The 22,764-nt window shown below is 38.9% G+C and overlaps 1 protein-coding gene across 16 annotated transcripts in view; it reads right to left on the bottom strand.

Moving 5' to 3' along the window:
* The window catches only part of TENM2 (teneurin transmembrane protein 2), a 716,298-nt gene that overhangs the window by 128,915 nt on the left and 564,619 nt on the right, over positions 1 to 22,764 (bottom strand). For all 16 annotated transcript variants that reach the window (XM_052816231.1, XM_052816228.1, XM_052816232.1 and 13 more), the window contains one exon: positions 4,405 to 4,581. In XM_052816231.1, coding sequence (XP_052672191.1) covers positions 4,405 to 4,581 — 177 coding nt within the window. The remainder of the gene's footprint in view (positions 1 to 4,404; positions 4,582 to 22,764) is intronic.

The following is a 22,764-nucleotide window of genomic DNA, read 5'->3' as shown; positions in this document are numbered from 1 at the left end:
AGAAGACCACATCTGCAAGCCTTCATAGCGTCCATATTAATACTTCTGCTTGCTAACATGTTAATTAAGAACTACATTACACTAGCCACATAACTACTTAATAATATTAATCCACTTGGAAAATGATGGCATGTCTTGATTAAATTGAATGAGGGTAACAGAAGTGACATTTAAAATACATTGATTATTCTTACATTTTGATCATCCGTTTCAAAGCATCTGAAAGGAAATAGTAGAAACCAAAAGATTCATGTTGTTTACATTGTTAATGAGGTACGCGTTTTTAATCTTTTTACCTTTTGCAACATGACAAAGAGGTCCCTCCAGTTGTTCCTGGGTCCTTATACTGTCTGATGAGTAGGATTAGGTTTCAGCAGAAACACAGTTGGGCGTAGTACCAGTGTCTCAGACAGTCAAGTCAGGGCCTATTCTATTCGCATCTGAACCCCAACTCATCAATATGAAAGGGTGGCAAATCTTCCCATTTAATAATTTTGTTATTCCTTTAACCTTGCCTGTCTGCTGCACTGCTAATAAAATATCTTAACTATTAGAAAATAGTAATTTCTGTGTGCAAACCAAAATGTGTCTTGAAGCTGCAGCATCTGGCAGAGGTCTCAACATCATTTGGAGAGAGATGAAGACAACCTATACAGCTTCACAACGAGTGCTGAGTTTATCTTTCCATATCTATTCAAGGCAATTTTCTGCTAGATTAGTAGAAATCTGTTTTTCCCCTCTCTCATCTCAAGCAAGTAAGATGGTGTCAAATTTAACACCAAATTTAACTTCATTTCATTATTGCCATTATATTTACAATGCTGAATTTGATAACTGGAAGCAAGCTGATTTTGATGACTGGAAACAAGTATTTTTCATGACACTTCAATACTTTACCATTTAATTAACTGTAATTGTCTTTTTGAAATCCACACACTGTGGTAGACCTAGTGAAATATCTCATGAACTGAGCATGAACCTGAATCAAGCTGCTTGGTCCAAGGAGATGCAAACCCTGGATTACGTGAGTATCAGAACACAAATTCAAATCTAACTTTTCCAGTTAGTCAGTATATGGTAACTGAAGTGATCTTTCAGGTCCGCAATCCTTGCCCATAATTATCTTTGGTGTCTTTTAAAATGTGGGTTTCTAGGATCAGAGACCACAATCTCTTACTGTGTTTCTCAGCTTTATAGTATCTATAGCAAACAATCAAGATAAAATATAATAAGTCAATTTTGAATTAGTAGAAAATCTGCTAGATTTGTAAGCACACCAAAGACAATATGTCATAAACAAAAAACTCTACACCAAAGCATTCTTTACTTGGATTTGCAGCTGGAGTTAGTTTGGATATTTCCACATAAATGGTAGTTTATTTTCGGTGTCCTCTGAAATGATTAAAGTTGACTTTCATGGTATATTCTGTCAATTAGAAAGGAAACAGCACATAGATAGTCACAGATTTTATGGAAATGTGTGTCTAGCCTACTACATAATTTTAAATGTAGAATATCTTTTTGGCATAGATTAACAGAATCCAGGCACAAAAAATCCCATAAGGTCATCTAATTCACTTCTTTGTGAAGAAGCAATTATTCCCAAACATGCTTGCTTTTTTTTTTCTTTTTCCCCTAATTTAGATTTATTACACCAATATTCTAACATTATCCTTACGCAACTGTAACAGACAAATGGGTTTCACTCTCAGAAAGTTTTTTTACTGTCATTACTACCTATCTCATGCCTGTAGCAATTCCATGGCAGTGCCAACTTTTTGGGTTTTATGTACTATGAAGGGATACTACCTTATCGTTTGTATTAAGAAAGGAATTTTTCTTTACTTTTGTCTCATAATCTAAACCCCTAGTTCAGCACAACTTCCAGAGCGTAAAGGCAAACCCCAAAAGCTATCTTGTGCTTTGTTTACAGTCAGAGCATGGTGGACTTCACTTGCAGTTTTACAGCAGCGCTGAGGATTTTTCTACCCATTGCACTTGCCTACTCTTTTCAGACATCCCCAGTATTAGCGAGATGTAGTGTGTAATTACAAAAAATCTGCAACTGTGTTACCTTAATAGTGAATTTTGTTTTCATTCAGATAGCAAAATGCAGTAATAAGGTAATTTACATCCCTCTTAAATTGCAGTTTTATTATTTCATACCAGAATTTAGTCTCTTAATAAGGAACAGGCAGATCAAATTGAAATATCTGGGGTTTTTTTTTTCCTTTCAAATTGCTCTACTTTAAAATGCCTTGCTTGCTGAGTAGGCACAGCTTGTGTTTAAGTGGCCGGTCTCAGTCTAGGGGTTAAAGGTTTCTTTGGGAGACCCATGTTTTGAAAAGAATGGCTTCATCCTGAGTTGTGTCAATTATAGAAAGGTCACTCTCCACAGCCAGAGCCCTGAGCCCTGAAATGGTTGTTGTGTTAAAAGCTGTCAGAAGCTTTCCTAAAAACTGCTGGGATAGCAATATTAACTTGGACATAATAAAAGGAAAGGTGAGGTAGAAAAACTTTTCACCCTTCCCTGCTATAAGAATTTGTCTTTTAGATAATCCTTGTGTTTACCCAAACCTGTCATTCATATTATTCCACTGTGGAAGATTACTTGCCTAAATATTGTTCTTCCCCCCTTTCCCCAGATTATTCAACATTTCAGCAATCTTCTACAAAATGTCAGAAGAACAAGTAAACTTTTCCAACATGCTCTGAGGAAAGCTAACTGCAGCAATTTAAGACACAACTAGCAGTTCCCTCTCCTTGTCTCCTCTACAGGAGGTTACCACTCCCCAAACAGTCGGCATCTCAGCCTCTTCAAATGTGCAAAGCTAATTAGAGTGGGCTGGGATAAACTGCCAGAATTTGCACTGAAGTGCCCCAGGCAGATGAGCAGATTCCAATTCAACAATCCTGCTGCCCTATATTTGCACAGAGATGGCAACAAAAAGCTGCAGGGGAGGGAATTTGGAAACGTGTTAAACACTGCAGTTGTCTGCTAAGTGACCATAATTGCAGACCTGAGCTCTTCAGGTTCCTGCCTAAAACCGTCGGGTCTCTCACCTGTGCACAATCTGGAAGAAGTTCAGCAGTAATATAAACATTCTGCCTTGTACTTAGGGATGCACTGTTCGTCCAGTTTGACCTACAGTCAGTCAGAAATGAAAGCCAAGCCAACAAAGAGCTGTCTAAAAATCTACAGGTTTTTGCCACCACTAGGATGTAGGATTTCATGAAAAGAAGGAAGCCAAAATTAGTCCCTCCACAGAAAACGTGAAGAAGCTGAGGTGCAGCAGCATCATTTATTGAAAACAGAAGCAAATCCATGAAATGATCGGGCACACCAAAGAACAACTCAGCTTCCCTTCCCAGCTCCATTTTACCTGAATTTTTTCCAATACATCCAATGCAAGTATCTTGAGTTAGCATTTGTTTCTAACACTTGCTTTGGCAATCAGCAAGTTTAACACGAGCCGCAGGTCCTGAGAGCCAGACGATGCTCAGCTCTGAACAAAACTCTTCTGTTGACCAATAGCAAGTGCTCTTACTTTTGTTTCAGTCACCTCATCCCACCTCCACAGTACACTATGGCCCGTGAGGTCCTTTGACGAACTGAAACGTTCTGTTCTGTCTTCTTATCATGGTTTTTGTAATAACCAGGAAAAGCCTTATCGTGATGTAGCAAAGAAAACACCTGAAGCTCACCAGTAAAAAGCATTCAATTTAAATGATGAAAGTGCTTTTCATGACATGTAATTTCTCTGTATTTTTTATATATATAAATATATAAAATTTTCTCAGTTTGAGAAAGTATTTCTGTTTCTGGGTTTTCCCTCGTTCTTCTCATTGCCCTGTCTCCACCATCCTCCACTGAAACACCCTTTTTCTTTAGGAGAAAAAGGATCCATTTGTTGCTCGTACTAATATCACAGGACAGGTTATTTACTGTGGGTCAAATTCTGCTGTCCCTGATGTTTTCTATTAGAATTACATCTGAGAAAGAACAAACCCAGGGATCTGGTCCTGGCTGGAAGCCAGAGCTCCTGACTTCTCCCGAGCAGTACGGTGTCCTTCTCCCACTAAGTCAAGCTTTTTCTTCTTCTTTGAGCTCTCTAAGCTATACCCGGAAACAGGACATCTGGCCAGTCGAGCGCACGTTTTTTTGACAGAGCGCTTCTTCGCCAGAGTCTGAGGGAGCACCCCTTCCAGGTTCTAGAACCGACGTGCTTTTGCGCGCTAACGCGCAGAGGGACGGAGTAAGACCAGCCGTACCCGGGCAGGGATCCGGCAACCCACCGCCAGCGGCAGAAGGCGCAAAACGCCAGCGACGCCGGCACCGGCCTTCAGCGCAGGTTCCGCCCACGCGTGACAACCCGCGCGGAGCGCCGGCGGCCGCAGCCTCACCTCTGCCTCCAGATGGCGCCGTCGGCACGTCCTCCGCGCCCGCCGAGCCGGGGCCGGGGCCGGGGCCGGGGCCGGGGCCGGGGCCGGGGCCGGGGCCGGCGCCCGCCCTCAGGCCGTTGTTGAAGGTGTGTCCGTCCGCCGGCTGGAGCTGCCAGTTGAGCCCCAGGAGGTGCATCGCTGCCGGAGACACAAAGTCGGGAAACGTCAATACACCGCGCACCGCTAGAAATGTTGGGGGGGAGGCTCCGGCTAAGTTCAGCGGAGCGTCTTTTGGAAAGCGCCCTAAAGCAACTTGTCTCGGGGGGATGTCCGCAGGCTAAAAAAATGGGCGACAGCAGCAGCAAAAAATAAAACCCCAAAGAAAGCCCCGATGCCTCTCATAAACCTGTCTCATTTTTGTTCGGTTATCAGATCTTCTAAATGACTGAGACACAGAAGGAAAAATGCTTAGAGTCCAGTGTATCAGAACAGAGAGGCAAGCTTTTTGTTCAGATTTTGGCATCCCGCACCACCTTTCCCATTCACACGTTGCAGGGGGATACGTTATCGGAAACAAAGCACTGCTGCAAATACTAGCTCCGAGTTTAAATTATGTGTGATTAATTTATACGTTGATTATAAAATTAGCTTTAGCCCTATGTACACTAATGACATTGTAATGCAATTATTTTGTGTTTATTACAACTTATTTAATTCAACAGATTTAACAACCTCTGTCTTCATTTTGTAGATTAAACTTTCCTGGCAAACCCAGGCCTTTGCCTATCCCTTGACCTCACAGTTTTTTCTAATCCAGTGCATGAAACTCGGCCGCCTGGGCCACACAACAGCGACGCACGTGCGGTCCCGGCCGGGGAAGGTTTGCCTGCTAGCAGAGCTTCCCGGCGGCCTCGCAGCCCCATGGCCTCTCCGGCCGTCCCCACGCCGGAGGCAGGCCCACGTGGCCGTCCCCACGCCGGAGGCAGGCCCACGTGGCCCGCAGGTACGGCGGAGGCCACGCAGCTGCGCCTGACACGTAAGAGATGGAGCGGGAGAAAGGCCATGACACCACCTTCACAAGCGCATGAGTTATAGGCACCGTGGTAGGGGCTAATTGAATAAGTCCTGTGCATAATGCATGAGACTTGACAGGTCTGAATCATTCAGCTAGTGGATTTATGTGCATCTTCACCTTGTATAAACAGAAGCTACCTGAATACATCTCCATACTTTCATCATATTATCTCTATGGCATCCTCCCAATAGAGAGGAGTGGTGAGGATAGGAGAGCCCACAAAGCTGTTTTTAGTCACGTTCCTTACGTCCACCATCAGCATTCTTCCTGTTTACGGAGGATGTATGTAAACCTACATACCACTGAGAACAGCATTTACAGTTATATACTAAAATGGTGTTTGAGAGGATTCACTGTCAGTTTAGGGGCAGAAAATATATATGATCATGGGCACTCTTATAATTGTTCACTTCTGCAGTGGCAGATCCACATAAAATTAGGAGATATTTTGCATCCAATTACAAGCAATTGTAGAAGAGCTGGTGTGGTCACAAATGGACCAGCGGTGGCCGCACAGCTAAGTGTTCAGAGATTAAATGTTAGGGCTAGGTAAGGCAAAAAAGACTTATCACAGGAACTGCAATTTACAATGCTTGAGACATAACTCAGATAATCTCTGAATTCAGGGAATCTATTTAGGTGTGACCGACTCATATACATATTCCTAAAACCCAAGAGAACAAAACAAAACAAAACACACCCCACACCCAGAATCCATCTACCCCAAATCCCAGAAATCTCTCAGCACACAATCTATGCAGAGTTTAACCTTTGTATTTTTGACAAAAGCAGCTGCTGAGAAGTAAGACAGCTTTCATAACATCACCTTCCCCTAGACATACCTATGGACCAAGCAGATGTCTAAGAATAGTAACTAAAATCAGGAGACATTTTGTGTGAAGAGGGTAGTTGCCAGATTTTGCCTTCATCCTGAATTTGCAGAATTTTTTTTCTATTAGGAAAAAAAAAATTGAAAATCTATTAAAGCATCTGGTATTTTAAAAAAATACCAAGTATGAACCTGGAAAGGATGTTTTGCTGAGAAACTACTCAAAATTTATTTCTAGGGAATGTTCAAGAATTCCTGGAGAACATACAAAAATTTTATGTGGGATCAAATGTTTTATTCAATTACAACTTTTTTGTTTTGCCAAAAAAAAAAAACCCATTGTAAAAGGCTTTTCAGTCTAATCTCAAGCAACTAATTTTCTTTTCAGTATGGCAACAAAACTGAAAAATTGTCTATAAAGCTTAAACAACAAACAAGTCGCTAGCTGACACAGACTCTCCCCATCGAGTGAGAGACATCATCTGTGCTGTAGACGTGAGAGGGCTGGGGAACGCCAGGTAGCAGAGCAGCTTGTGGCATGTTTGTGCTGTCAGCAATTCCCACGCGATGGGCACACACCAGGGCTCCAAAGACAGAGTTCAGCTGGACCACCCCCATAAGAAAAGAGTGCATAAAGATTAGTGAATTTCAGAGCTCCCAAATGAAAACAAGTCATAAAGGAGAATTAGACTTTTGTGTTTTATACTCTCAGTGTGTCTATTCAAAGTTGCATTTTTTTTTTTATTTTATTGCAAGTGTAACCATAAATGTAGGTCACTTGCAGAGATGAAAGTCTGCTGCTTCAAGTGTGAACCATTCCTTACAACAAAGAGATAAAGAAATCATAACTAATAGTCTGTCCAAGAGAATTATAGTTGCTAACTTATAATTACCAGGTAAATTCAGACAAGGAATTATAAAAGATCTTATTAACATGATATTAAGAAAGACTTTGATCCATCTGCTTCCAAGTATGCCATGATTTCATTAATAACTCCATTGCTCTGTGTTTTAATCATAGATGCACATTAGGTAGGAGCAATTAAAGCTCCTTCCTAACGGGGCAGGGATTTGCACGTCTGCTGTAAGTCCCTTACAGAGACAGAGAAAAGATGACAATCTCCTGCACAGCTCATGTATCCATTACGTGATCTACAAACTTCCACTAAGACAGCTGAAGTCACAAACAGGAGGAACGTTCACCTTCTACCAAGAATACGTCAAGAAAAGTATGTCACAGGGGCCTCAGGGGAAAGCTCTGTGTTTGCATTGCATATAGCAAACCTGACTGGCAGCCGAGCAGGGAGAACAAGGAGGCACCTATTCTCTCCTGCTTCAGAACACTACGAGATGGCAAATTTATATGATTAACCTTTTGTTCTGTTAATCAAACAAAAATGCCTCCAGCAAAGGAATAAGTAGAAGCCCGTTTAATTAGAAATACAGGGATCCACTCAAAAGTTAAGTGCACGTGTGTCAGAAGAGAAATTTGGGCTAGTGAATTTGTGCCTGTTTCCTATTGTTTTCTATTGTGGGTTGGTTTTTTTTTTTTTTTTTTTCAAACTACAACTAAATAATCTGTGATGCTGTGGCTTTGCCTTCTTCCCCAATGACACACGTTCATCAGATTACAGTACTGGCCACATTTTCTCCAAAGGATAGCCACCAGACAGCTGAGTTGGGATACTCAGCTAGATCCAAAGCTGATCATCAAGATAAGCACTGATTTTCAAAACAGCCCACTTAACTGAACACATTTCCAGAGCTCCACATTTAGCTTATAGATTAACCTTCAGGGACAAACATATCCCTGAAGATTTAAAACACAAAAAAGTGCCATTTTATCTGTTACACTTATGGTGTATTCATAAATTCTAATTCACAGAGCACTTATGTATGTTTTGTAGTTATTATTTGGGTTGGTTTGGCTTTTTTCCCCTCAATATTTAAGCATATTTTCTAAGTTCTTGTCTCTGATACCCGATTTTCAAACATTTGTCTGGTTCATTTAACACTAACATCTAGTAGCTCAGGATAGTGAATTGTGTATCTATATTCTCTAAAAATGAGAATATAGAAACAATAAATTTTGAAGTAAAACCTTTGAGGTTTATGTAAAAAGTAATAATAAACCTCTCACTCCCACCGCAGCAACACACATACACACAGAGCAAAAGCACCTGCAAGCTAAACCTGCATGCCCACCAAGAACAAAAGCAGAGAACTAGTTCATCACTCCAGGTGGTAGAGCTGTCAAGGATCAATCTAATACTTACATAAGATAGAGGTTGCTAGAGTGAATCACATATTATTTTAAGAAATCCCCAAAGTTATACAAATCCACAGAAAAATGACAAAACTTACTTGCAAAACTTTCTTGAATGTTCTCTAAGACTCAGTAGTGTCCCCACACCCCACATTCCTCTTTTGTTCAGTCTTCTCTCGTTCTGGCCATAAACCCAATGCTCACTCCATTCAGAGTTTAGTCTAATGGGCAATGGTTTCCAAGCTGAGAAAGCTCTTTGTCTTCCCTTTGTGCTCTCCTGTCACTCTTGACCATGTATTTTTTAAATGAGACACCTCTGGTCTCTTCACGTGCTAGAGATCTCCCTGTAGTACAATGCAGTGTCTGCCAATAGGCAGGGTAGAATCAGGTTTTGAACTCATCCCTTTACTCTATGATATTCCTTCTTAAAGGGAGAAATATGCAGATTAAGGATCCACCATTTTCCCCATTTCTACTGCACCTTCCCAGTTGAGGTCTGGAAGATACGCACTGCTTGCTTGTTAGAAAATTCAGTATTCCCTAAGCAACTCAAAAAGATGGGAAGATTATAAAAGTGAACAGAATTCAGAGTGTTTCCATACATTAATTTTCCAAGCTGTCATGCTTACTAAACCCTAAATTATTGTCATCCAAAATGAACCCATCAAACTATGATCTTTGTCAGGATATATCTAGTCATACTATTTTTAACTGTAGCAGGCCTGCCTCTTTCCATGTGAAAAAGAAATTGGTCCACTATATCATGAACAACATTAGCAAATAAACACTAAAAGCACATTTGCTATACGCAAGCTATTGTACTGTAGAGGAGTGGAAACACTGTATGTTTCCCTTCCATCCACTCATGAGGTGAACAATGATGTAACTCTTGTTATTCCAGTATACTTAGTCTTGAGCAACATCAGTGTGATTTCCAAGTCAGGCCTAACGATTCACAGACATGATGAAACAAAACCTACCTAATAAATCTTAGCAGCATGTAATTTCATAATATATGTATTCAAAGAACTATCTGCACATCTATTTTTTATTTCATATGGTCTGTATATTGTTTTAATGCACGAGAATATTTGTATGAAGCAAAAGAAGTTTAGCGTTTTACACTTCTGGGCGCATATAGATGGGTAACTCATAAAACTTGAAGAGAATAAACGTATCCCAAAAAATTAAAAATAATTAAACATTATTGCATGCTTACTTTGTACTAAATGTTATTCAGCTGAGACTCGTGGTTCTTTACTAGCTACTGCTTCTTGATCTTGCAACAGAAATCCAGGAATACCAGAAATTTATCTTACTGATCTCAATTATTATTCATAAAATAACAGTTAATTAAAAGACTAGAAACATAGTAGTTTCATGTTCTACTACTATTCCGTTGGAGAAATAGGTTCAAGTTCAACCCAAGGCACAAGTGAGATGAGTGTGTTAGGCCTCTTCCCCAGTGACTACTTGCCCCCATTACAAAATGAATGCACAATTCATCACAACTGACAAGCTCTCCTCCAGAGATGCCTGAGACAGGAATAGCAGGGGTCTGAAAGTCAGAAAAGAGCAATGGAGGAGCTGCATGGGAAAAACTTGCATGGTGCCTGAAAACACTACACTTGATTCTAACTAGTGCTTTCAGGCCTCTATCCGAGGAGCATGGATTATTGGGTAGCTATAACAAGAAAAGTAAGAAGCCTTCCCTAGCTCCTCTCACATCTGAAGAGGTTATAAGACAGTTCACAAACACACACACAATCAGAATTTGCTGAACTAAATCTCAGCTGAGATCCATATTACGCTAACATATCTTATGATTAACAGCAACAGAGCACAGAGGACAGCTAGGCTTTTTTGGATGAGCAATTCTGCAAGTGTTATTTATGTATCTCATCACTGTGGACAATCAGTACAAGTCCTCTCCCACAAAATTTGGACTTGGCAACAATATGCCTGACAAAGTCAGTTTCAGCAAGTCATAGATGTTTTACAGAGGCTGACACCATCCTTTGCTCAGTAATTTTGTTGGCCAGCCTTCAGCCGCATTTACAGCAGGAGGAAAACAAGCACTGTCAGTGTGCAGCTAGAATGGACTATATGACTCCCTGTATTAAATGATGGCTGAGCCAGTTGTCTCAAAGAAAGCTGCTGCATCCAAGGACCTGGGCTCAGAATTATACTAAAGCCCTTTCATATTCTGTTACCAGCAGAAAGGGACAGTGTCTCTAGGAAGTTCTAATGTGCGATTCCTCCACTTTAACATATATTAAAGTGCTTGGAGAAGCATTACCAAAAATATGGCTTTGTTACTTAAAGAAGCAGTCCTAAAATAAACAATGGGTACAAGTAGCACCTTTCCTTGCTAGAGGAAAAAATGATGTCTCTCCCCAAATTCAGGACTAACTACCAGAACTTTCCATTCTTCTTTGAATACCTAGTGTGACTGTGACAAGGACACCAGAGTCCTCCTGAAGGTATCCAAGAGATCTCACAAAAATTCATCACATTCCCAGGCCTTTTTCTAAAAGCAAACCAAAAGCCACATGGCTTGCTAGGTAGAAGTCTGCCATTTTTGATATATTATCTACAGGAAAGTTTAAAGTAGTATGTAAAAAAGTCCAAACCTATCATATATGGTATTATAGAATTCCAAATGGAGCTGATACTGCATTATTTAGGAAGAGGGCTGAGTGAGAACTGCATAAGGACATAACGCAACTGAGCAACTGGTCCATAAAATGGCAGACGAAATTCAAACCTGGTTAAGATAAAACAACATAAGCTGGAGAGGAGTAAGATTAACTCCACGTATAAAATAATGAGCTATGAGCTGACTATTACAAAACTGAAGGGAAATGGGCTAGATGATAAAGTTCCCTGCAAATTTCAAGTAAGTCAAACATTGAATCATTATGGGAGGAGCAAACCAAGCAAGGAATATTGTTATGCCACCTTCGTTCATCTCAGAAAAGACCTAGAAGAACCAGAGGTTGGAAGATCAGTAGGGAAAAGTGCATATATGATTTGCCCGTTCTTACAGGACAACCACTTTTGGATGCTGGAGATAAGTTAATGGATTATTTGACTTTTATCTGACCCAACACAGCTGCTCCTACATGTTCACAACACTCCTTTGTGTACCCATTAGTCCCAATGTTTCTTGAAGTGTTTGATGCATTTTTATCCCCTATACTGTACAACAGTATGTCCCTACCTACCCACCAGCCCAGACAATCTAAGAAATATTTAAATCAACGCATCACAGGCAAACCCTTGAATTTTTATGCCATAAAGCATTTTCTAGAAGCAGTATGATTTTTAGGTCCCCTAGGGCATAAGCTTCAGTACATCTAAATAGGCTGAGAATGTAGTATATAAAATGGCAATTGCTCACATGCCACAAAGTTTGTGCAGGTGTCTCAACCTAGTGTAGTTATTCACCAGCGAAATAGTAAATACTCTATTTAATTAATAGCAAAGCAGACTCAGCTATGATTATGAGAGACATATATTTTCAAAATATCATGTTGGAGATCTCAGGGACGCAGGAGATAAGAATTTAACTTTTACATTTGATACCAGAGATTAAAGATCAGGTAAAAAAAAAAAAAATTCTCTGGACTACCAGTACTTAGTGAATTTATGAACTCATGTTGTAACGTTAATGACTAAGACTCCTACAGACCTCATGTAAAACATTTGGATGTACTCCTGATCATATTGTCTCCTCTACTTGTGAGCATTCAACTGTTTGCAGGAAAGGTTAAAGTAGTATTTCAAAAATAGATCACTTGATCTAAATTTAATGTTACTGTTGTAGAATGCATGCAAAAAATACTGCTTCTTGACTGTGACCATGGAAGCTCAACAACGAATAGATGGCTTACTTTCAAGGTCATTCATTCTCAGTAAATCATCTTAATCATCAGTATGCTATTTGGTATGCACTATGTTTTCTTAATAAATTAAAATTAAAAGTTCATTTGGGAACTCCATTTAAAGCATTCCAAAATACACAACTTTAAGAATTAACAGATCACACTACTTTCACTAAAACAATAGATTTCTCTGTATTATGGCTAGAGAGCACAATAAAGAACCATTTTTCTGCCTTTATCCTACACATAACATTGAACAAGACCTCTCACTTCTCGGAGTCGCTTTTTTTTTTAGCTTACAATGTTGAAAATGGAGAATTCCATTAACTACAATGGCACTGCTGCATATTTTTATATCTTGTAACACGTTTTTTTTCCACTTCTCCATCAATTGAATTTAGCTGATATTGTTACCCACATACAAGCTTCTATATGTTACCCATCTACAAGTTTATACTCTTGTTAACTGTTCCTGAGCTCTTCAATAGTTTTACTTAAAATAATAACAACAACTTCTTGAAACTTTCCAAAGAGAAAGACAGAGTGTATTTTCTGACTACATGAGGAAAGCTGTGAGGACTCATTACCCAGTAAGTTTATGAAACAATGAATGTAATAAATATCTATTTCCACCAGCCTTCTCACAGCTGCAGAGAGAATACAGCTCTTCTTCTCTAATCCAAGAGTGATCCTATAAACACAGTCACAGTAAAACCTGAATTTCAGCACCTCACTTTCTGGGACATAAGGCGAGGGAAACAGGCAGCCCCTTATCTTTGCTTCTGCATTCTTTGTAAGGACAATGCTTGCTGTGTAAGAGGGGAAAGCATGGTGCCTCCCCTCTACAGCAGAAATGTCAGGCATGCTCTTTCCACTCACCCGGGAGACACAGGAGATATTGTGCCTTTTTGAAAACACAATGGAAAGGAAAGTTGACTTCACACAATCTTAAATGTAAGAAAGCAATCCTTAGGCATAATTTCACCCTCAGTATGTAAACTCTTTTAGACAATAAACTGTCTAGAACAGGGCTTTTACTTTAAAGCATCCAGCCCAAGAAGCATTTTATAGAAACACCATAAAGGATCTATGAATGAGTGTATTGTTATAATCAGCAGCAAAACTTCTGCTTGGAATTATTAATTGCTCTCTTTTGAGTAAGTGTTATTGAAGATGAAAAAGGAGATGGAAAGAGAGCTATAAGATGGTTCATTATCACTGTGTTCATATAGAAGAAATAGGGGGACCCGAAAAAAGCAATTTTTTTTTTTTAATTGGTCACACACCCCCTCCAAGCTGACTGATTTCTTTCCCTGTGCACGTCAATAAACTGAACGGAATAAATTTTCAAAGCGCAGCATGAAAGATATACCCACAAATCCCATTAGTAGTAATGTGATTTGTGTGCTTATCTGCCATGCAATGCTTTGAAAGTTCATTCCTCTATGTCCAACTTCAGTCCTTCTACTTCCAAAAATACTTGAAAAGCTTAAACACACTTGCAGTTACTTTTGGGGGTGGGGAAAATTGGAGGATGTGAAGACCTGGCTCCCAATTCCAAGGATAACAACAGGCAAGCAGAGCTTCAGCCTGCAGCAGCAAGAGTTGTACCTTGGGTGGTTGTTAGTTCCCCAGTCACCAGTCTGGCTGGGACTGAAAAAGATTCTCTGGTTTAGACTGCTCAACTTTTCTTGTATCAGTCCTCTTTAGTGAAATGTTTTGATTTTGTGCCACTTTGAGCAATCTTTTTGTCACAAGAAGGGTAACAGCATTGCATGCTACCTTCAGAATCTGGAATCTCATGAAAAAGACCTTAAAAGAGAAGCAGAATACAGTGCACTATTCATTTATTCTTGTGACAGGCCCTAGATTGTACAGAGCATAGAAAAACTGGCACAAGATTAATCAGTTCCTGAGACTGTATAAAATGAACTGTCTTCTTACAGCAATTTTAAGAGTCAAGGCTGCAATCTTTTTGGTCTTGCATCTAAACTAGATGGCTGTAACTAGTAAGAAACAAGTTTATATTTTTATTTATCTAATAAAGCATCTTTCAGCCTGGAAGGTCCCAAATCACATTATACACTACCCACTTTACCAGCCTTGCCAAAATACTGCCACTTTTGAAATAGCCTTAGAGTAGCAGAAAGGGATGCTCTTGACTAAAACACAATGGAAAACCTCGTTTTTTTGGAGCAATTGTGAGCGTTTAATGTTAATACAAAGCAAATTGAATCCAATTTTAATTTCACACCTAAAAGACACCATTATCATGAACAAAGTACCCAGCTCATCTTTATTCTGTTTGCAAGAGGAGGAAGAACCTAGCTGGGCCTTGAAATGGATGTTTCAAGGAATATAGACACAAATATACTCTCTTAAATCACTGATGCCTGAACTTACAAGAATTAGAATAACTGCTTTACTTTAATACTGATTGTAACCCTAAGGGATATTATGTCAAACATTTATTCAACTACGTTGATCTTCCAAAAATGCAACTGCCCTAATCTCTACAAACATGTTGAACAAGATTTTCATAATCTAAGTGTTTCAAAGCATTCAGACCTTGACTCAACCTCTGATTGTTGGCCATATTGATAAGAAAATAGTTTTTACCTTTATTACTCCTTTGTGTATGCTAAATGAAGTGGAACTGCATGATGATGATGAATGGCCAAATTTCTGTCCACGCTGCAAAAAGTATAATTTCTAATCACAGAGTATATTCTTCCCTTAATAGAATTGATACAGAATAGTTTAATTTAATCACCTGACTGTAAAACCTTGCATGAATGATAAAATTTAAGGTTTTACTCTCTACACAAAGTAATTATTGGAGTTAAAAGTTCATTACAAAGAGGAAATAAATCTGAAGATGAAAAGTAAATATGATTTTTTCTTCTCCCAAACCTTCTCATTAATTTTCAACACTATAAACTATTTATACTTCTTTCACGATACGCTTCAAAAGGTATATACAAACATATCCTAAATCATATCTTGATATTGAGATAAAGGTATAGATGATATTTAGCATCTAGGCAGATTTAGACCTTCTATATGCATTGCAAAGCTGACATTATTAATGTATTGTGAATTAGATGTCCTACTGATCCAGAACAGAAACATATATGAAAATCAAACATACAGATTTTACTTGATAAATATCTTATACAACTAGTCAGTTACAGCCTTCTAACTCATATTCCTTTGTGGTTTTTTTTAATGGTGACTTTTTAAAAAATAAACAGTTATCAAATTGGACTCTAGTCATGTTTTTGAGAATTTTTTTTCCCATTGTCCTTACTTGATTTCTATTAAGCATTTCCCATAATGGGCTTATTATAACTGGGATATATTCTCTTTTTAATCTTATACCTGTCTTATTCTTGGCAGGTTTCCAAGTCTGAAGTTTGCTTATCTTGCCTTCACAGGAAAAATAATTTTTCTAACAAAGCAGAGACTGAAAGCTTGCCCTCCTGCATCCATGCCTTCTCACCTTCCCATCTAGAATTCTGGAGCTGGTAAGGAAGTACAAGCTGCAAGTGAGGACATGATTTCAGTGTGATCACACCAATATGGAAGTGCATTAGAAAACAGAGAAATCAATGAAGGTTTTATATGGTGCCAGGATTTTAGTTTTGGATCACTGCTTTACGTTGAATTGGTGGAGTTGCAAGTTTTCAGACTGCAGCAATATACATTTTACAAGGAATTTCTCTGTGTGTGTGTTCATATATGATTATCAGTTGCATCACCAAAACATCCTGTTATACAATTTCATCAGCCAATATAGGAATGAACAAAAGCTTGCATATGCATTTTAAGTCCCAAGAAACATCATGATAGCACACCAGTCTACATAAGTGCATTTCAAGCACTGTGCACCACGCATAATGGAAGACAATTAGATCCAATTTGGATACCTACATCCCCATTCATCTAAGGAACATCATCATATATACACACTTAATTAAATATTAATATTTGTATTACTTTTCTTTATCTAGTATGTCTTAAATTGCCTTTTATAATATGGGGTTTTAAGACTAGCTCAATTTGATCATCTTCTTGATATAACAAAAATCACAGCTGAGATAGTAGAAATCACCGTTACAGATGGAGCTGCTGTCCACAACAGAAAAATGAAGCCAGCTTATTGTACAGAGCATCTGATACCTGATCATTTTAATGAAGCTTTCTGTCTTGCATACAAAATGGTGCAGAAGCCAATTCCACTGTCTAAGGTCAGCAATGCAGAATGCTCATCATCAGTCAGTTTAGAGCTGTTTAAAATCAAGGCCCATTGTAATCAAGGTCAAAATTGTCACTGACTTCAGTGGAGAGAGCTTCACTTCAGAACTCGTCTATTTATTTTAAGTATTTGAGACTGTGAATATCATAACAATGCCTGAAAAAACAGTGTTTTCTATAGGCAACAGCAATGCAACCCATAAAAAACTTTACCCTCCAAAGTCAACAGTTTAAATTGCAGGGTGAATTGGACATGAGTGATAATGCATTAGCATATACATCACTGTATACAATTAATTAATTAATTAATCATAGAATAAAATATGAGCTAGATTACATACCCTCAAAAACCTTTGGCTTTAATTACATACAGTTTGTAAACGGAAATTATGTTAAATTATTAATACAGTAAATTTTAACATATGTAACAACATTACTTAATAATACCAATAAAATAACTAGGAATTATCCTTCACAGATAAGACAACTTACACGACAAGGGGCAAAAAGGAATATATGGTAGCTAGAACTACACATTAGCACTTCATGGCTAATGCTCAAGTTCTACTTCATGTCTGTAACACCCAGTTGGCCAGCAACCAAACCAGGATTATATATCTTTTTTTCTTTGACAGATGAAACAGTAAATACTATATTTAAAAAAAACCCCAACAAACCCTAAACTATATTGAAAATCCTTCTAGCATTTCAGCCTCACTCTTCACTATGAAATTTATTTTCCTTTTTTTTTTTCCTTTCAAGAATTTGCTTCATCTTGGAAGCTGGTATCGAAGCTGCTCCTCGATAAATTAAAAGAAAAATTACTAGAAACTCCTCAGTGTCACTACATCTGACAAGTTTCTGCAATGTATTTACCACCTTCTTTCACAACATTACTAACATTTAAATACCCAGAAAGTGCTACAGCTGAGATTTTTTTCCATCCATTTCAATCTGAGAAAGATGCATTTGATTATATGGTCTAATAGAGAAAATCTGCTCTGTCTACTGGAAGTGGCTGTCCAAGCTAGTTGTGAGAAATAAAATACACACAACCTTTATTTTTCTAGGATATGAGCAGAAATTGAAATGAAGACACTACCAAACCTATTCATAAATCTTTACAAATCTCACCTTCTAGGACAGGTTTAAAAAAAACCAACAACCCTGTGATAACACCTACAGAGTTATTTCACCAGTTTTTCCATTTAAATGTGATTTTGACAATTTAATGAGTACATTCTTTCAGAAATAACAATGGTATTGTATGACTGTCATGTAAATGTAACTCAGGATTGCCATCAGTTCATAAAATTATTTCAGAAATCTGTCCGCATCCCATGTTTTTGCAGAGTTTACATAAACTGCAGCTCTCACTTCATTCTTGAAAAATATTTCAACATTTGCATTCAAGTCCTCAGAGGTAAATTTTCAGTTCAGATGCAGGATAAACAAATCTCCATCCCTATACTACATTCTGGAATTTTACGCAAAAGCAGTTCTCTTTTTATAGAGGACCACAGGCCTTTGGGACGAAACAGCCTCTGGAGCATTGCATTGTTAGCACTCAGGTTGCAGAAAGCACCGTGAAAAAAACTGCTTTCACACTGCGATTTCCAAAATGTAATATTACCCAATGCAAAAAGTAATGAAGCTGAAATGATCAGATATTGTGCTGAACAATGTAACTGACTGCACAGTACCAGTGAGGTCTGAGGAAGGAATGCATTATATTCTGCTGTATATTTCTGAGTCAGACCAATGAAGTTCTTTGAAGCTTTACTAAACCAATTTTGAATTTGAAATATTTTCAGAACTTTTCTTCTCCATTTTAGCAAGCTAGACACAACACACTCACTGACTCCTGTCAGGGAACAATGGGAGGGACTGAGCATGCAGTGGCTAAGCACTCTCATTGAAAAAACCAGAGGATGCTGCAATAATTGTCCTGAGAGGCTAGAAAGGAAACAAGACTCTATGCTGACAGCTTAGCTCAGCATGAACTCTCATTTTTCACACGGAGCTAATTAAAAACTGAAATTAGTTAAATATGGAAATGACACTTGCAAGCACTTTAGCTGAATTCTGGCAAAATCCCTCTAGAGTGCTGCGACACTACCTGCTGCTTCAAAACTCCCCAATTGAATTTCACAGTTAAAAGGCTGAGCAAAGGGAAAGTTATTACAGAGATTTCCAATACAAAATGTGTCTGTAAAATTCTAAATTAAATTTCATGGTAGCCCTTTCAGTAACTAGGGACACACTGTGCAGTCCAACGATATGGTGCTCAAATAACATCCCTGCATGTATTCTCTGATTATCTCACCTTTAGGCACTGTGCTGGTTGTGCCAGAACTGTGAAGCTCACAAGGATACCAGCACTACAATGCTACAAAGATAAGCCATGTACTGCTACTGAAGTAGTTATTTGGAAAGCATGGATGCACGGCGCATAAAGGAATTACTTCCACAGTTTAACAGCAGAAATCTCAGAAAATCAGAACCCAGCAACCAAAATATTTTATGCTTCATGATTTTAATTGGTATTTGTAAGTGGTGAATACATATACAGAGAAGGGTCTATACTGCAATAAATTACATGGCCTATATATATATATCAGTGCTTTACAGGCAAGGTAATAATAAAAAGCACTTCTGCATATTTAAATGGGCATAAAGAACCAAGGGACTGGATATGCATAAAAGGTATGATGACTGACATTAGCTTTTTGACTAAAGCACCATGTGAATTCCATTTTGCTGCACGTGACTTGCCTAGTATGCATAAAAGCAAGGGTATTTGCCCAAGGGCAAATATGATTTCTGAATGCAATTTAACGATACCCGCCCACAGAGCAGATAATTTTGGATCCATACCAAGGCAGTCGGGATAGCCAATCACTTTCAAAACAACTGGAGCGTTTTGATTTTATTGTTTTTCCTACATTCCATCCCTTTACCCTTGAGGCAATCCCCTCCCACTGGCCTGCAGCCACTATTGCACCAACAAATTTCTGTCTAGGAAAGCCAGCAAAAGATGCCACATAGCATAAAAGCCACTGTTACTCCCAAGTCTGCTGGCAGGGGGTATTGCTGCACCCAGCCTGCCAAAACCTCTTCCCTGGCAGCTATCTGTATAATCTGTGTATCACACCCAGGCTTTGCTAGTCCAGGGCCTTGAAACATCTCAGCTTATGCAGCTGGAGGGGATATGCTGCAGCTGCACCATCAGACCCTCTTATTTTATTGAATTTTGAATATGCAGTTTCAAAGCAATTCAAATGAATTTGCCCAAGGCCTCAGATCAGTAAAACTACTGATACCATCTGCAGCAGGCTTCCTAAATTTGAAGCATTTAAAAACAGGTGACAGGATAGGAGCTTTCAATGTAAGGACTGACACTTATGAAAAGCCTGCTAAACAAACTTGGTTATGCCCCATTTTGGCAAGGAAGGAACTGTATGGCTTTCAGCCCAATTCTCACAATAGCACTGGTAATAATGGGAAGTTCCATTTTAAATTATTTTTTAAATCATGTATATTTTTCCAGGTTAAAAAGGAAGCATTTATTTGATCACTGAGCTTCATCTATTTTAAAGCATCTATATGAGTGGAGATAAAGAGCAGACTATGATGAATATGAACTCTTAACAAGAGGGTGTATTAAGAAATCTAGAAGCCAATATGTAGCAGGTTGAGGCCTCTTTCAAGTTTATGAAACTCCAATGAGGTCATTAAAACACAGGTTGCCCTAAAGGAGGAAATCCAAAGGCATGATTATAACACTCTTCCCTTCAAGTAATATTTTTAATAATGCTCATTGCTTAGTCATATTCAATACCCTTAAACATCCCAGATGATGTTGAAATATATGTACACACAGCATTGTTTAAGTCCTGCAGGGACACAGAGACTAACAGCAAGACTACAGTAAACGGATACTACATTTTGACCAAGGTCCCTTGTTTAGAGCTCTGCTTTTACAAAACGGCAGAACTGTAAATATCCAGAAAGGACAGAATAATAATTAAAAAACAACAAAAAAAAGATACCTTGATGCCCAGGGACATATGAGCTGAGTCTCCTACAGATTCTGCACTGCCAGCATAACCCAGATCTGCCAGCTAGGAAACCACTAATGTTTCCCTGCTCATAATGCCATCCAATTCTTCTTCCAGCAAGCAGAGGCAAAAGATTAAATTCCCTATCTAGCAGTTGTTCACGCCTATGGTCCATTTAGAATATGCCTGACTGACAGGTACAAGCTTAAAAACTACTGGGACATATACCTGGCTAGCTATCAAACCAGGAGCCAGAGCCTCAGCCAGAGGAAGCAGAGTGTGTCAGCCAAAGTCCTTTGCAAGAACTGGGTCGAGGTGGTTGTGGTCCCAGCCTGGTGCCTTGCACTTACTCGCTTCACACTGAACAGGAATCAGGGAGTTGCATACCGGTTTCTGTTGTTTCATTGCCCTGACTGCATCTGTATACACAAGCCTGTCTGGAGCAATGATACAGCAAATAACTAGTACCTACTTCTCCTGTCTGTGGGTTTTAAGAGCACCCATATTATCTGTATGCATAACTACCCTATTTGGGGATCAGTACTCTTTAAGAGAGAAATTATTTTTATCATCATCTTCACCCTCTTCTGTCGTCCTACCTCAGTATACTCACAGGAAGATACAGCTTGGGGAGGGAGCTAGAGGCAGAAAAGGGGGATCTGGGGAAGGGTGCTGTCAGATACAGCCAGGCAGCTTACTTTGAAGAGCAATCATAAGCCAATGACTTACGCCTTTTAAAAGATCCCTAAAGAATAAAGAACTTGCTAGAAAGAACAGCATATATTCCAATCAACTTGTGATTGTACTTCAAATCTGCAATGAACATTCACTCTCCAAAGTGCTTTATGCTATACTCAGCACTTGACGCAAATCTGGGTAAGCACCACTGGGATAAAACCTAAGACATTCTTACAAGGGGGACATCCATGCAGACAACTGCTTTTGTCACTAATGCTTCTGGGAAAGTATTTACTCATGAAGAAAATGAATAGTGGCTTGAAGGTGAGAAATTAAGACTGAGGAATTTCATCTACAGGCACTTAAAGGTATGTAATCATTCTCTTGTTCTTTTCCCTCCTCTTGCACTCAGAAATATCCAATAAAGTTTAAAAACCTGAATCAAGGAAAAAACCTGAGCCTGAAGCCTCCTTTTGGGGAGGGAGAAGAGAGGAGGGAGCAAAGGGGGCTGACAGACAGAAATACATTATTTATTCTTTCCAAAACCAATATAGCATAGCAGCGTGAGCCAGGGAATTACATCCTCCAAGCACACATGCTACAGCCATCTTTGCCCTTGTAGGAACTACTTCAGTGCTTGCAAGATGCAGCATGCACAACCCAGCGATGTCATTCTTGTGACATAAACCAGCCTCCATATGCGGAAAGCAATGGAGCGAAGATTATTCCCAAAGCTGAGGCCAATAAAGGGCTACTGGTTCCAGGAGACTGGCGAGCCAGGTACCCCCAGAGAGTTTACAAGCTGGTTCTTCAAGCCATAGGTGAGAACAAGACTGCTAAGATCATTCAGCCTCACTCTGAACTGCTTCCTCATACTGATTTTCTTTGTAAACAGAGCCTAACTCATCCCATAAGAGGCAGAAAGATTCACTTTGTGGCTTTGCCAAATACAGGGTCCTCAGTGGGAGCTACACAGGTTTTGCCCTGTAAAGTAATTCTGGCAATCTAGACAGTCTAATTCATTAAATGAATTCTTTGAATTGTAAAACTTTAGTCAAGGTCATTTGCAAATACAAACCTTGAGTTCAATTATGTTTTACCAGTGGATGGCACAATTAAAAGAAAAAAACTGTTTTTATAACTCATCACTCTTTTCCCCTTGGTTATCAATTTTTAAATACAGGGCAAGAAAAAAAAGTGTGGTTTTGAGAAAATTCTGAACACATAAATGTTTCAGATCACTTCTACTGTACGGAACAAGAAAATGTTTCTTTTAATAGTGTGATTTGATGTAATTTGCCTTATGATTTTTCTTAAGGTACAGCAAA

Source organism: Harpia harpyja, chromosome 20, assembly GCF_026419915.1.
Source record: "Harpia harpyja isolate bHarHar1 chromosome 20, bHarHar1 primary haplotype, whole genome shotgun sequence".
NCBI lineage: Eukaryota > Metazoa > Chordata > Aves > Accipitriformes > Accipitridae > Harpia > Harpia harpyja.
Note: the sequence above shows the minus strand (reverse complement) of the source record. Positions and strands in the feature narration are given on the sequence as shown.